The 16,440-nt window shown below is 44.2% G+C and overlaps 1 protein-coding gene across 1 annotated transcript; it reads left to right on the top strand.

Moving 5' to 3' along the window:
* The first annotated feature begins 755 nt into the window (after window positions 1–755).
* On the top strand, window positions 756–8,128 carry Med21 (mediator complex subunit 21). The gene is made up of 4 exons (XM_048432669.3): window positions 756–842; window positions 6,008–6,122; window positions 6,807–6,907; window positions 7,672–8,128. Exons 1-4 carry the CDS (start codon window positions 801–803, stop codon window positions 7,861–7,863), a joined length of 450 nt encoding a protein of 149 aa, XP_048288626.3. The 5' UTR covers window positions 756–800; the 3' UTR covers window positions 7,864–8,128.
* The last annotated feature ends 8,312 nt before the right edge of the window (window positions 8,129–16,440 follow it).

The raw sequence follows: 16,440 nt of genomic DNA, 5'->3' as shown, positions 1-16,440 counted from the left end.
AGAGATCTCCTTCTGTCCCGAAGTCCTGCTGCCTAGCTATTGGCTGCTCTGCTTTTTATTACAACAATCACAGCAATACATCTTCCTTAAGAATGAACCTGACAGGCTTGCTTAGTTTTCCTGGAACCTCTTCTGGCTAGAGTCCTCGCTTTCCTCACAGCCACACACCTGTGTTGACTACAGGTAACTAGTAGTCTTATCTCCAAATGCTCCTCCTCCGCCTTTTCACGTTTATCTGTCATTCGTTCCTCAGCACGGCGCAGTATAATGCTTAGTTTCCCATGCTTTCCGTTTCTAGTGTGTCAGTTTCCCCAGGAACCCCTACTCAGAATTAAAGCACGCATCGAGTCTCCAGTTGGGTTAGCACTTCCTTTTGATTTCTTGGTAAACGTTGGGTGAACGGCTTGTCGTGTAAATGTTTGGTGGTCCGCCTGGAAAGTAAAAGTGGAGGAAGGCAAGTGTTCCAGATAATGCAAAAAGAAAAAAACAAACCCCCAAAACAAACCAAAACTACACACAAACAAAACACGTTCCAGGATAGCCAGGACCGCCTCGAACAGAGCAAACACAAGACTGGAAGAAGCAGCCACCCCTGGGGCGGTCTCAGCGCAGCCTGGACGCCGACCCGCCCTCCCGGGCACCGCCCACATCAGGGTCCGCAGAAAGCCCCGCCCCTCCCCGACAGCGTGCCTCCTTGGCCACGCCCCCAGAAAGGGAGCTCTGTGATTGGCCCAGACCCGCCATAAATTGCCCAATCGCGGCCGAGCGGGCAGCTTTGGCGTTTGTGCATCCGCGGCAACATGGCGGATCGGCTCACGCAGCTGCAGGACGCCGTGAACTCGGTGAGGGTTCCCTGCTCCAGTCGGCCTCCCTCTCCCCGACCGGAGGACGGCGGCGAGGCCGGGGCGAGCGGGGCCGGGGAGGGCCGGGAGCGCGTAGGGAGGGTGCGTCGGGAGGCCGCGGGCGGGGTCTGAGAGATTGCGGCCCGGAGGGAACCCGGAGGCCTGTCCTGGGGAGGACATGGAGGTCTGTCCTGGGGAGGACATAGTGGCCTACCCTGGGGAGGACATGGTGGCCTGTCCTGGGGAGGGGACCGGAGGTCTGTCTTGGGGAGGACATGGTGGCCTGTCCTGGGGAGGAAACCGGAGGTCTGTCCTGGGGAGGACATAGTGGCCTGCTCTGGGGAGGATATGGTGTCCTGCCCTGGGGAGGACATGTGGCCTGTCTTGGGGAGGATATGGTGTCCTGCCCTGAGGAGGACATGGTGGCCTGTCTTGGGGAGGATATGGTGTCCTGCCCTGGGGAGGACATGGTGGCCTGTCCTGGGGAGGGGACCGGAGGTCTTTCCTGGGGAGGACATAGTGGCCTGCCCTGGGGAGGACATGGTGTCCTGCCCTGGGGAGGACATGGTGGCCTGTCCTGGGGAGGGGACCGGAGGTCTGTCCTGGGGAGGGGACCGGAGGTCTGTCCTGGGGAGGGCACCCAGAGGCCTGTCCTAGGGATGGAGCCTAGTGGACTGTCCTGAGGGAACCAGGTGACCTGTCCTGGGGAGGGGACTCAAGATGTGCATGGCTAGATAGTGGGGTATGAGTGTGCTCAGAGACTGGGCCAGCCTGAGCTTTGCTAACTTTGTCGCCTCTGGCTTACTACTCTTGCTTACTATGCACGTGTGGTAACTGCACACAGGATTAAACAATACCTCTGACCCACACCTCCTATCCCTCTAGTCCCCCACTCTCAGGAGGCAGAGGCAGGCAAATCTGAGTTTGAGACTGCCAGCCTCAAAGCCAGTTCCAGTACAGCCAGAGCTGTGTAGAGAGAGGGACCCTGACTCAATAAATAAAAAATAAAAGATACTTCTACTTATTTCCATTAAGAGTGCAAGGGTTTTCCATTGGTCGTTAAAATCTCAGTGTTGTTCTGTGCCTGTGGGGTGTCTGCGTACTGGAAAAAAACAACCCTAGTCTCTGGTCAGTGGTTTCCTTATAGGAAGTTAAAACTTGACTTCTTGGTAATACATCACTTTGAGAGGACTTTGAGATTGTGAATCTACTTACAGGAAAACTGCCTACTCTGTAAATGAAGTAGTTTTTAAGTTGAGGGGCTATCCCTAAATGTTGATGAATTCACCAGGCTGAATTCTTCTTTGCAAAGATTTCCCTGGGCTGTCAGCCAGACTCTCCCAAAAGAGTACTCCTTTGAGGTTTTACAAATCTTAAAAACGCAGTGTAGGAGCTTATCTCAGAAAAAAAATTGCTTCTTCGTGTAGGTCCTGTAGTTAGGATGGTGAGGATACCACGTGGTCTTGGCTCATCTTAGGAACACTGATAGTTTGTCTAACATGGATGTCTACTGTGTCTGTAGGCAATGTGTTTAAACAGAGCTATTCCTCGAGGACCTTAGAGAGATGTCTTAAACTCCAGAGACTTTAGATGATGAAACGCTGGACCTGCCTAGGGAGTTGGAGTAGACTGTTTTCAGCTTGTAAGTGCTAAAGTAGATGGGGACCTAGAGCGATATTAACACTTGTTCTACCATCTGGAAATGCCTGAGTACAGCTCTGTCACATTCATCTCTGTAATATTTATATGCAGTACTTGTCATGGGATTGGGTTTCAGTAACTACTTTTTGTGCAGTTGAACAGTGGGTCTCGAAAGCATTTGCAGGGCAGAACACCACTGTACTGAATACGTTGTGTTGGGTTTTCCAGGTCTTATACCAGTGCTGCAAAATGGAATGCTGCAACTTAAAAATGAAAAGACGTCAACCAGTCTAGCTTTTCAATGACAGCTCAAATTTTTGTCATTGAAATAATGACAGCAAAACAGTAGAAATGCTATTTCCTGACTAGAACTAGTAACGGAGGCCTCAGGGATCAAGATTAGTGAGAAGTTGGGGGAGGGTATATGTGTGTTTGGTTTGCAGATGGTGTAAACGTAAATTTTCAAATTACTTGAACACATTGGTTGTTTGTTTTTTTTTTAAGTTTTGCTGTTTTTGATAGAAAGTCATCTTCTGTAACTCTTGACTGGCCTAGAACTCTCCACATAGTCCAGACTGGCCTCAACTCACAGAGATCTGCCTGCCTCTGGCACCCACATGCTAGGAGCAAAGGTGTGCACCCCATGCCCCACCAACAAACACATATTGAGCAACAAGATTACAGTCTGAGTCTTGAAGAATTACAGTTGTGGTAACTTAGAGTAAAAATTTTTCATATAGTATGGACTGGCCTGGAACGTCCTGTGTAGTTGAGACCTTGAACGTCTGTTCTCCTTCCCGTCTGAGTATCAGAATTACATGGATGTGCTATCACTCCTAGTTTTCTGTTCGGTGCTGGGGATCCAGTTCAAGACTTCATGTATGCTAAGCAGGCAGTCTACCTATCAGCTGAGCTAGTTCCCTAACACTCCCACTGTTTCTACTCGGCAGCTGCTCTGTTCACAGAAAGAAGTCATGCACTTTGGTTTTTTTGTTGTTGTTGTTGTTGTTTTGTGTGTGTGTGTGTTTAACTTTATTTCATGTGCGTTGGTGTGGTGTCAGATTCCCTGGGACTGGGGTTACAGACAGTTGTGAGCTGGGAATTGAACCCGGATGCTCTGAAAGAGGAGCCAGTGCTCTTAACCTCTGAGCCATCTCTCCAGCCCAAAATCATGCACTTTCTATATTACTTTTTGTTGTTAACCTTGGGAGCATAGTAGAATTTGTTAGATTTAGTCAGTCCCACCACTACTGCTTTTTTGTTTTGTTTTGTTTTGTTTAGTTTTCAAGGCAGGGGTTCTGTGTAGCTTTGGAGCCTTCCTGGAACTCGCTCTGTAGACCTGGCCTTGAACTCAGAAATACTCCTGTCTCTGCCTCCTGAGTGCTGGTATTAAAGGTGTGTGCCACCGCCTGGCACTTCTTACTTTTAAAAGGACTTATTTTTTTTAAAGATATATTTATTATGTATACAATGTTCATCCAGTATGTACACCTCCATGCCAGAAGAGGGCACCGGATCTCATTACAGATGGTTATGAGCCATCACGTGGTTGCTGGGAATTGAACTCAGGCAGGACCTCTGGAAGAGCAGCCAGTGCACTTAACCTCTGAGCCATCTCTCCAGCCCTACAAGTACTTATTTTTGCTTAAAATAAGTATTAGCATATGTATCTCAATACTACAAAAGAAAAGAATGATTATTGTAGTTTGTTTTTTTGAGACAGGGTTTCTCTAGCTTTTGGAGGCTGTCCTGGAACTAGCTCTTGTAGACCAGGCTGGCCTCGAACTCACAGAGATCCACCTACCTCTACCTCCCGAGTGCTGAGATTAAAGGCATGCACCACCACCACCCGGTGGCTTTTTGTTTTTGTAGACAGTTTCTCTATGTAGCCCTGACTGTCCTGTAATTTGCTTTGTAGACCAGGCTGTTCTTGAATTTAGAGATCTACCAGCCTCTGCCTCCCAAGTGCTGGGATTAAAGGCATGTGCCACTGCCACTTGGCTTCTGGTTTTGTTTTGTTTTGTTTTGTTTGTTTGTTTTGTTTTATTGAGACAGGGCCTCATGTAGCCCAGGCTGTCCTCAGACACTTCTGACTCTGAGGTTATCCTTGAGATTCTCATCCTCCTGCCTCTGGGATCACAGCTTGTAGTGCCATGTGCAGTCTAAGCAGTGCTGTGGTGGATCAAACCCAGGGCTTCATGTATGCAGTGTAAACGCTCTGCCAACTGAACTCAGTGTAAGCGTGTGCGGGTGTGTGCGGGCGTGTGCTGACACACTTTACTGTGCATGCTTGTGTATCTTTCTCTCACTGAACCAAAACCTCATCTTTTCAGTAGACCAGATGATCAGTGTGACCTTGGGGTCTCTGATGTGGGTGCGGGGAATTCATATTCGGGTCCTCAGGCTTGCATAATACTTACTTAACCCCTATGTTTTGTTTGGTTTTGGTTTTAAATATTAGCATATGGGGCTAGAAAACTGGCTCAGCAGTTAAGTCTGCGTTTCTTGACTCCTGGCACCCACATGATAGTTCACGACCATCTAAACCTCCAGTTGTAGAGGATCTGATGGCCTCTGTGTGCGTACCTTATGGCATACACACACACACCTATGTAAATATATGCACATACATACATATATACAAACAAAACATTCGTACACATAAGTAAACTAAAATTAGCATACGATGGTTTAGGGTCTGGCAAAGTGGTTCAATAAGCAGACACTTGCCGCTTGGTCTGACACCCTCATTTTGAACTCTGGACCCACACTGTAGAAGGGAAGGACAGACAATCGTTCTTGCAGTTAGAACAGAATTTGTTGTCTACTACTTCAACCATTTTGGTATCTTAGATTTGTTTATTGAATTATGATTTGAAAGAGTCTTTGTTTTGTGCGTGTGCTTTTATGTATATTTTTGCTGCACATAGGCCTGTGTACTCATAGGGGCCTGGTGCCCCTACAGACCAGAGGAGGATGTTGAATCCCCTGGAGTCAGAGTTACAGTTGTGAGCTGTGGATTCTGGGAATTGAACCCAGGTTCTCTACAAAAGCAGCTAGTGCTCTTAACCATTTAGTGTCTGTTTCTCTTTTGCAATCTGTGCATCTCTTGGGATGGATATCTGATTTTATTTGTGAGCGGCCTTCTCTTGAGAGCTCAGTCTCCAGAAACACTTGGAGAGAAGAAAACAATCACTTATGGCTCAGTCTTCAGCTTTCTCCTGTATCAATTCTTTAGGCTAGATTGAGACATTTAATTTAATTTCACCTAGACTGATACCAAACTTAGATTTCTTTGTATGTTTAAACCATTTAATGCAAGCTAGAGGTAAGTAGATTGCTGGTAATTGTGCATGTTTAGTGTACAAACTTTATCGTTGTTAGTAATGACTGGCTCATTTTATGTAAAAATACTCCTTTTGTGAGGAGTTTGCTTAGAGATCATTGTTATGAAGTAATTGTTGCCATGTCTCAGCATCCTTAAAACTGACTTTTTGTAACCTTGACTTTTTCTTTTTTTCAAGCTTGCAGATCAGTTCTGTAACGCCATTGGCGTGTTACAGCAGTGTGGTCCTCCCGCCTCCTTCAGTAACATCCAGACAGCCATCAACAAAGACCAGCCAGCCAATCCCACAGAAGGTGAGCTCTCCTGAGTCGGGCTGACGTTTCGTCTACAGGTTATAGCATCTTTGTAAAAACATAACTGTGTTTGGAGTATATGACTGTAAGTTATCTCTGTAGTATATATGTGGGTGTGCCTGTGTTTGGAGTATATGACTGTAAGTTATCTCTGTAGTATATATGTGGGTGTGCCTGGCACGCATACAAGAGGTCAGAGGATCTGGAGCTGTTCTCTCCATCCAGCCTGTGGGTTCTGGGGATCAGACTTGGGTCCTTAGACTTGGTGGCAAGTGCCCTTACCTGAAAGCTATCTCAGAGGTGACCAAGGAATGAGTTTATCAGCTCAATCCATATGCCTCATAATTCTGTTCACGTCCAATAAAAGTTGCTTCCTTAGAGGAAAAGTTGTATGAACTCAACTGAATTTTCCTGTATGACCTTAGTAAGAAAAGCATCTCATTTATGGATTTCTTTGCTCAAGGCACCAAAACGTTGTCCTGGTAAAGGAAATGACATGTTGTGCTAATTCCCAGTATGAATTAATATTAAGTGTGTAAGTAGTATTGGTATACTAAAATTACGCTTTTACCATTGGAATTATTTTATGGGAAAGTTAGCTGAGCTTTTCTAGTTTTATTAATTTATAATTTCTGCTTATGGAAATGTAAGATTTTGATAATTTAACTTAATGTTTTTCTTCAGAGTATGCCCAGCTTTTTGCAGCACTTATTGCACGAACAGCAAAAGATATTGATGTTTTGATAGATTCCTTACCCAGTGAAGAGTCAACAGCTGCTTTACAGGTGAAAACTCTTTTCTTGATAAAAATAGCCGGTGGTGGAAAACCTTGAATTAAGGGAGGTTATGACATTCAATTTAAGATTAAATTTTAAGTGGGAGGTATTTTGGGTTATATTTGTTTGTTTTGTTTTGTGGTCAGATCCAGGGTCTCACACAGTAGGCAAACACTTTATAAATGTGAGCTAGCACAGCCTCTGGAAGACGGCATTGAATAGTCTAATTTTGACTTAAAAGATCATCAGATCATGCCAGATGTGGTGGTGCACGCCTTTAATCCCAGCACTTGGGAGGCAGAGGCAGACTGGTCTCTGTGAGTTCAAGACCAGCCTGGTCTACAGAGTGAGTTCTAGGACAGTCAAAGATATACAGAGAAACCCTGTGTTGGAAAACCAACCCCCCAAAAAAACCAACCAAACAAACAAAAACAAAACCCACAAAGATCGGATGCTGTGTGTATGGACATTGAGCAGTTTCATCTTAGGCAGACGTCTCCTGTGTGACCAGAGGAGTAAGAGGAGATTGGCATTCGTAATATGGAACAGAACAACGTCCACGAGCCGTGTAAGAGCAGGGCATGTGTATATTTACACACCTGTGTATTCTGATTGAAAATAACTCGGAGAGGAAAAATTAAGTTGATATTTAGAAAACCTGTTAGAAAAGAAAAAGCAATGATTGGAAAACCATTCTGATTTTAAAGTAAATACTTGGGCTTTAGTTTCTGTGCATTCATCTCTGAGTATAATGAAATTCGTGTCTTACAAAGGCTGCCAGCCTGTACAAGCTGGAAGAAGAGAACCACGAAGCTGCCACCTGTCTGGAGGACGTGGTTTACCGGGGAGACTTGCTTCTGGAGAAGATCCAGAGCGCGCTTGCTGACATTGCGCAGTCACAGCTGAAGACCCGGAGCGTCACCGCAGCCAGGCTCTGCCCAACTCATAGTGTCTCCGACGCGTGACTGAGAAAAGACTGAATGCCACATCAGAGGACGTGTCTCTGCCAACAGCTACAACCATGTGCTGCGACTCTGGCCTTCTCAACTAGTTCTCTCTGTCTTCTCTTTCCACAGGATAAGTCAAAAGCTTCAACATTACTATTGCCGTGGAGTCATCCTCAAATATCGTTACGTCATTTTTTATCTAACTTCATTTTCAAGGTAGATACTGTGCTAACGATCACGGTATAATTAAACAAACATACAATAAAGCTCTTTGTTTTGTGTATGTTGTTGTTTTTTCTTTTCTTCTTCTTCTTTTTTTTTTTTTTTTTTGAGACTGTGTTTCTTTGTGTTGCCTTGGCTGTCTAGAACTCGATCTGTAGACCAGACTGACTTCAACTCACAGGGATTCGACTGCTTCTGCCTCTCGCGGGCTAGGATTAAAAGCGTGTGCGTGCAGTGAGGGACGGAACCCAGACCTTGTGCGTCTTGTGTATGTGGGTGAGCACCCTGTCACTGGGCCGTACCCCCCAGTTCTGACCTTCATTGTGTTACTGCAGCCCTTCCAAAGGGCAGCATAACCGGAAAGGCAGAGATATGGGGCATTGCAGTTTAGAGAGGTGTCCTGCCTCCTGAAGGTGGCGCTATATAAACTTGGATCTTTGAGCTAAAGCTTCTGAAAGTCTTTTTAAGAAACAACTAGAGCAGACAGGAAGTGAGTTATCGGAAAGGCTTTGAAGAAAGTCACACATCCTAGCCTGTCTCGGCCTTTGTCTTGACAAGTCTTTGCTGTCCTAGGGCTCTAGTGCTGTTGTGAGATGCTTCCATCTTGAACCCTGTTCAAATAGTTTTCCCCCCTTTTTGGGTTTTTGAGACAGGGTTTCTATGTGTAGCTTTGGAGTCTGTCCTGGAACTCCCTCTGTAGACCAGGCTGACTTTGAACTCCCTGAGATCCGCCTGCCTCTGTCTCCTGAATGCTGAGATTAAAGGTATGCACCACCACTGCCCAGCTATGTTCAAATAATTTTAACTTACTTTCCCTGTAATCTTAATTTCCATTTCTTCATAATGAGGTGGTACGTTTTCTTGAATTGTTGATTCTTTCTCATTCTCTACCTGAAAGTACTTCTGATTTTTTTCTTTAATTTTATTAGGTTTATTCATTTTATATATTTTGCCTGGAACTATACATGTGCACCATATATGTGTTTGGTGCCCTGAGAGGTCAGAAGAGAGTATCAGATCCCCTGAAAGTGGATTATAAGCATTTGCACCACAATGTGGGTGTTGGAATTCGAAGCCTGGCCCCCTGCAAGAGCAACAAGTACTCTTTATCTTAACCTCTGAGCCGTATCTCAGTTCCTCTTTCAGATCTTACTAACATGTAGATCTTCATTGTTGTATTTTAATCAATATACTTCTAGTACATCAGTAACTCAGTGATGTTTTCTCATTTTCCTTGATTTTGTTATTGCTAATGTTTGTGTTAGCATTTGCAACTGGGATTGCTCAGCCAACTCTTGGATCTCTCTCTCTCTGTTGTCCAAAGTCTTAAATTTCTTGAACCCTCAAGAAAAAATGTTCAGAGCATTCCAACCCATCATTTCCTTCATAATCAAGCTCTCCTATATTTCAGAGTTCAGGAGCACCAGTCCTAGCTACAAAAGTTACCATAATTTACTGTTTAAACCTAGACATTTGAACTTTTTGTTGTTGCTCTAATACTTTGTGACAGTCATTTACTACCAAACCTTATAAACCCTGTCAGTAGAATAGCATCCTGTTTATGGGGGTTTGGTCCTTGTCTCCCACTGCTCTGCCTCCCCCACCACTCAACTGAATTTAAGGAGCCAGTTTCATAGTGAACATCTTTTACTACAATAGCCATCAGGGGCTTTTGAAAATGGTATTTTATTTTTATAAATATTTGCTTTCATGTATGTATACAAACCATGTGTGTGTGTGGTGCCCCTGGAGGCCAGAAGAGGGCATTGCATCAGGAACTGGAGTTAGAGATGGCTGGGAGCCAACATGTAGGTACTGGAAACTGAACCCAGGTCCTGTGCACCAGCAGCCAGCGATCCCAGGGCTGAGCCATCTCTCCAGTCCCAACAATGATCTTTGTTTTTAAAAGCCTTTAAAGAGAGTATCTCTGGATACTTCCTGAGAACATAGGGCAAAGTTGGACATATAAATTAAGTCTATTTCCTGGAGTCCTGACACGCCATTCTCCCTATACTAACAGCATTCTGGCATCCTGCTTTCATTGCCATCCTTCTGACTAGATACTGCTTAGCAAGTTACCAAGAGACTGCATGTGAGCAGTGAACTTTACCATACCATGGGCCGTCGTTCCCTGTAGTAGCGGGAACGGTGAGACCTTTCATTGAGTGATCTCAGAGCAAATCCAGATTTCTGGCCCTAAGGTCTAGCTTCTCCTACTAGCAATAAAGTGAATTCAGAGGGACATAGCCATGAAAAGAAGACCTACAGATGTTACAAGGATGAGTGATTTGATCAGGGAATGCCACACACGAAGTTCAAGAAGAGCCAGGGGAAGTAAGGGACCAAAAAGAAAGAAAACAGAATAATAATGTCATCCTAAAGATGTAGACAGACATGTAAGAGACTGACCAATGTGAGGAGCTGATGTGTGGCAGCAAACAAAACATTTAAAGAAGAAGTTCGAGAGCCGTGCCCTGGCGTGGAGCCAGGTCCCTAATGCTGTCTGCTCAATGGATACTTTGTGTATCTACAATTGAAACCTGTAGCATCTTACAATACAAGCCACTTCCTCATAGAAGTTCTTTCATTGGCCACCTCTAACCTTACTAACATTAAATATTAGTAATACTGAAAAAAGAAAACCTTGCATGTCAGTGTGGACACTCCATGAAGTTAGAGATTTTTGTGTTTTGATGTGTGTGTGTGTGTTACTAAAAATTGAATCCAGAGCCTTGTACTTCCTAGACAAAGACTGCTTCTGACACATATCCCCAGTCCTCTTTTTACTTTTTGAGATAATGTCTCACTAACTTGCCCTGATCTCACTGAGCCCAAACAGGCCTTGAATTTGCCATTTTCTGCTTCTCCTTAGTAGCTTGGTGTACAGGTCTATACTACCAGGGCCAGCTGAAGTTACTAATCTCTTATGCTAGTTTTTTTTGTTTGGTTGGTTTGTTTAGGTTTTGGTTTAGCTTTTGAGGCAAGGTCTCCCTACATACCCCTGACTGTCCTGAAACTCCCTGCAGATGTAGAACTGAATCCTTACAATAACAGCCAATGCTTCTAACTACTGGGCCTTAGCTCCAGTTCCCACAACGGTCTTTGTCTTTAAAAGCCTTTGAAGAGAGTATCCTCTGGATTCCTCCAGAGAATATAGAGGAAGCATATTCTCTCTCTCTCTCTCTCTCTCTCTCTCTCTCTCTCTCTCTCTCTGTGTGTGTGTGTGTGTGTGTGTGTGTGTGTGTGATTTACTAGAGATCACAGAGTCAAAGCCTTGGGACTTAACAGTATAACATGATCCTCCATTGAATCAAGTGGAACTTGGCCTTTATGCTAACTAAGTCTGTAATCCCAGGACTGGGGAGGCAGAGGCAGGAGGATTGCCATAAATCCAAGGCTAGTTTGGGCTACAGGGTGAGCTTCAGGATAGCCAAGGCTATTTATGGACGTTAGTCATCTCAAAAGGAATATTGCCCCCCCCATAAACAATGACCTAGGTATTCAGCTCTTTCAGACGGGCATCAGAACTCTTTAGACTGCCTCCCAGGGTTCTGCTAAGCTGACAGATCACTTTCTTCTTGGTTGACTGTTGACATTTATTGATATTTAACCAGAACCTCACGACAAGGCCTTTGTCCTGGGCACTCTTTCCATAGGCAGCACCATACTGGTCATCCTGGGGTCAGCTCTCTTCACATCTGTACAACAGAAACCTCAGAGACCATTGCTTACCCGAGAAGGCAACTCATGCCACTCCACACCCCCTTCTTGCTTCTGGTGTTTGTAACCGTGTGGCTGGCTTCCTACACGGCTGCTGCCGCGTCCTCAGTAACTAGAAAAGAACCTGACAGAGCAGTCAGATGCCTGTCTCTATGATCAGTCATAAAAGGAAGCCAAAGATCAACCGATGTATACTAACCAGAGTGTTTTGTTGGTAGAACACAGCTAAGCGTCAGGGCACAGATGCTCTTTCTGAAAGCCTAGAGAAAGTAGTGCTGTGATTCAGTCAAGGCCCCAAGTATTCATAGAAAGTAGTGTACCGATATCACTTCTGAATGTAAATGAAAACCAGAAAGGAAGTATCTGCAGATCAAACCATGAGATCTATGAAATGGGAGCTAGAGGGATGGCTCAGTGGTTAATAGCCCTTGGTGATAAATCATGAGAACTGAAATTTGGATTCAAGCACCCATGTAATAGGCTGGGCACCTGCAAACATAGTAGCTCTAGCTCTGGGGGTTGGACGCCCTCCTTTGACCTGCAAAACACATGTGTGCATACAATAATAAAGACACAGGAATAAAATTAAACTTAATTTTCTTTCAGATAGAATCTCACTGTATAGCTTCTGGTTGCTCTGGAACAATGTGTGTAGTAGACAATGCTGGCCTGTCTCTGCCTCCCAAGTGCTAGGATTAAGGCATGTGCCACCATGCCTGATTATAATTTTGGGGTGCTCTCTGCTTCCTGACCGGATGCAGTGTGACTAGCTGCCTCAAGTTCTGGCCACCATGACTCCCCTGCTGTGATGGTCTGTACCCTTGAACTGTGACCCAAAATAAACCTGGAAATTTTGGTTTGGTTTAGTTTGGTTTGATTTTTGAGACAACATATTTTTCTATAACTCAGGCTGACCTGTAACTCATTATGTAACAAAAGTTGGACTCAAACTTACGGCAATTCTCCTGCCTCAGCTTCCTAAGTGTTGGAGTTACAGATGTGAGGCACACTCCCAAATTCTGAGATTTGTTTGAGACAGCCTCTTTGTTATACTGTACAGGTTGTCCCCGAACTCACTGTGTAGACCAGGATAGCCTTAAAATCTTGCTCTACCTACCTCTGCCTCTGGGAGTGGTGGAATTAGATGACTGCACCCAGCTATCAGTAAGTGGCACAACGCAATAGGTGTAGTGGTCTGTGCCTTTAGTTCCAGCACTCAGGAGGATCCGAGTTCAAGGCCAACCACGGTGAGACCTCATCTCAAAATAATAACAATGCACAACACAACCGTTATAATAAAGATTTAAACTGGAAAAGGAGCGGTCAACCCTGTGATCCTGGAGAACTCCTTGGCCCCTCCTGATGTGTGTTCTTCTGATAACAGGTCAGAAAATGCCACGTGTAAAAGTGGGCCCTGTAGAAAGCGTTACCATGGTGCCAGGTAGGTCCAGGAGCCCCAGGGTGCAGGCGTGGGGATGACATGGACTAGGGGCACTCAACACAAAAGCAGCGCATCACAGCAACGTTGAGTGTACAGGAGTGCAGCAGATGGGGAGTCAGTGTCCTGCACCCCTTGGCACTTCCCTTCCACCGGTTCCTAAATAGGGCTCATCATCTCGGCTCCTAAGGGACAGTATGGAGGCCTTCCTAACGCTGAGACCCTTTAGTGCAGTCCCTTATGTTGTGGTGACCCCAACCATAAGATTATTTTTGTTGTTATTTCATAGCTGTAATTTTGCTACTGTTATGAATTGTAAATATCTCTTTTCCAATAGTCTTGGGTGACCCCTCCCCAAAGGGATCACGAACCACCGAGCTAGGGAGACACATACAATCTATGGCAGAGAGCTACACATTAGCCTTTTCCGTTTCCCGCCATGAACCCCCGGTGAAATCCCAGTTCCTGGGAGACCATTGTTTGAATAATCTGAAAGCTGAAGGGAGGAACCCAGTGTTTCCATTAACATCTTCACACTCGCCAGAATGGCTACAGTGCCCGGCAGAGAGGAATGGTCTCCAGGAAGAGACAACAACCTGAGGACATGTCAGAACCTAGCCAGACAAAATGGAGCCTACACAACCATGGGTCGGTGATGGGCAGGAACACACCATGACCTGAACTGCTTAGTTATTGCCCTCAGGAAGATGGAGTTGAGGTGTGTAACCACACGGAACAGCCTTTCTCTGCATTTCACTGTTATTTGCTATTGTTATTTGTTATTGACTCTAAAAACTGTTAGCACTAAGAATCATTGACCACGGGTCAATGAGAACATAATAGAAAACAATGGAATCCAGAACTATAGTGGGATATTATTTATGTTTTAATAAATAAAGCTTGCCTGAAGATCAGAGTGCAAAGCAACCACACTGGTCAGCCATACCGGTCAGCGAGTGGTGGCCCACACTTTAATCCCAGCAGCCACACTAACTGGCCATAGAGGCCATAGAGGCCAGGCGGTGGTGGTGCACGCCTTTAATCCCAGCACTAGAGAGGACTATAAGGCGGGAGGAGATAGACATCAGACAGTCTCAGTCTGAGGATTCCTGGAGGCAGGATCACCATTTTGAACTGAGGTAGAGGTAAGAGCCAGTGACTGATCTTCAGCTTGAATCCAATATCTGTCTCTGGATTTTTATTATTCGTGCTACAGAACTCAATAAAATAAACTTGTGTCCAGCTAAGTGACAATATTTATGTGAGAGATCTAAGATTCACCTGCATGCTCTCATTAAGAAAGAAGTTTAAACCTGAGCAGAGTTTCTCATTGAGTTAGAGAAAGAGAAGGCAGTACAGATAGCACCAGAGACTGGAAACAGCCATCCGGTGGAGAAAGCACTCTTTAACATTAGCATGTAAAAGTGTAGAACCAGCAAGACAGTTTGGTCATGGGAAAAGAGGTGCCATACATTAATGATATTAAACAAAAAGCCAAAACCCAGCATTGATCTTAAAAAACACAGAATATTTGAAGTTAAAGGTATATGCCAACAAATCTGAAAATCTTGACAAAAAGGACATTCCTAGAAAAATAGTTTAGCAAGTAATAAAAGAAGATAAATGCATTATACCTCCTTAGACTTTAAAGAAATTTAAACAATAATTAAAACGTCCCTGCAAATAAAGCACCAAGCTAAAGTTTTGGTAGGTTTTACCATCCATTTAAAACATGGTCTTTGGGGCTAGAGGGATGGCTCAGTGATTAAGAGAATGTATTGCTCTTATAGAGTACCTGAGTTCGGTTCCCAGCGCCCACACCTGACAGCTCAAAGCCACCTGTAACTCCAGGCCCAGGAGATCAACACCCTTCTCTGGACTCTTTGGGGACCAGCATCACACATGCTCACAGGTGCACACGCATACACACTCACACATATAACTAAATATAAAATAAATCTAGCTGCGAATGGTGGTACACACTTTTAATCCCGTCACTTGGGAGGCGGAGGCAGGCGGATCTCTGTGACCACCATCTGGTCTACAGAGTGAGTTCCAGGCCAGTCAGAGCAACATACTGAGGCTCTGTCTCAAAAGAAATAAATAATTAAATTAATATTGATAAAATTTTAGCCTTTGAATTCCAGTTTTGCACAAAATGCATGAAAAACCATAGATTTGATACTGGTAACCCAAAAATAAAAATTAAAACCTATTTCGTTAATAAACATGAAAATATTAGCAAACGAAATTCACTGGCAATTAGAGAATTGAATGAATCACTTTGAATCTATGTTTAATCTCAGGAATGAATGCATGGCAGTTTTACCTTTAAAAACAAATAACTTCATACTTTTACCAATTTCTTTTGTTTTTTGGGTTTTTTGTTTTGTCTTTTGTTTTGTTTTGTTTTGTTTTGTTTTGAGACAGGGTTTCTCTGTAGCTTTTGGTGCCTGTCCTGGAACTAGCTCTTGTAGACCAGGTTGGCTTCGAACTCACAGAGATCTGCCTGCCTCCACCTCCCAAGTGCTGGGATTAAAGGTATGCACCACCACTGACTGGCACTTTTACCAATTTAAATATTCACTTTTTTTACACTAAAATTCAATGGTTATTTTGAAATTATTGGAATCTTTGATCCAGTTACTTATGGTAATATAAGTTAACACACTAATAGTTTAAAATGAGAATTACAATAATTCATCTTGGTGCAGGACAAACATTTTTTTAACTTTTTTTTGTTTTTTTGAGACAGGGTTTCCTCTGTGTATCTCTTACTGTCCTGAACTCACTCTGCAGACCAGGGTAGCCTCAAGCTCCCAGAGATCCACCTGCCGCTGCCTCCCTGAGTGCTGGGATTATAGACATGCACAGTCATTGCCCAGCGAAATGATAATAATAAAAAACCTTTTAATAAGGGAGAAAAAGAAAGTATTTCAAATTATAAAGTGTAGGGCTGGAGAGATGGCTCAGTGGTTAAGAACACTGGCTGCTCTTCCAGAGGTCCTGAGTTCAGTTCCCAGCATCCACACAGCAGCTCATAACCATCTGTAACTGTAGTCGCTGAGAACCATGCCTTCTTTGGGTATGCAGATATACACGCAAACAAAACACCTATATGCATAACTTACATAAATAAGTAGATATTTAAAAATTAAAATATAAAATGTACATGTAAACCTATGTGTACATGCACACATAGTATTGCAAGGTTC

This window comes from Myodes glareolus, chromosome 3, assembly GCF_982192425.1.
Source record: "Myodes glareolus chromosome 3, mMyoGla1.1, whole genome shotgun sequence".
NCBI classification, from domain to species: Eukaryota; Metazoa; Chordata; class Mammalia; order Rodentia; family Cricetidae; genus Myodes; species Myodes glareolus.
This window is presented reverse-complemented; position numbering and strand designations above follow the sequence as displayed.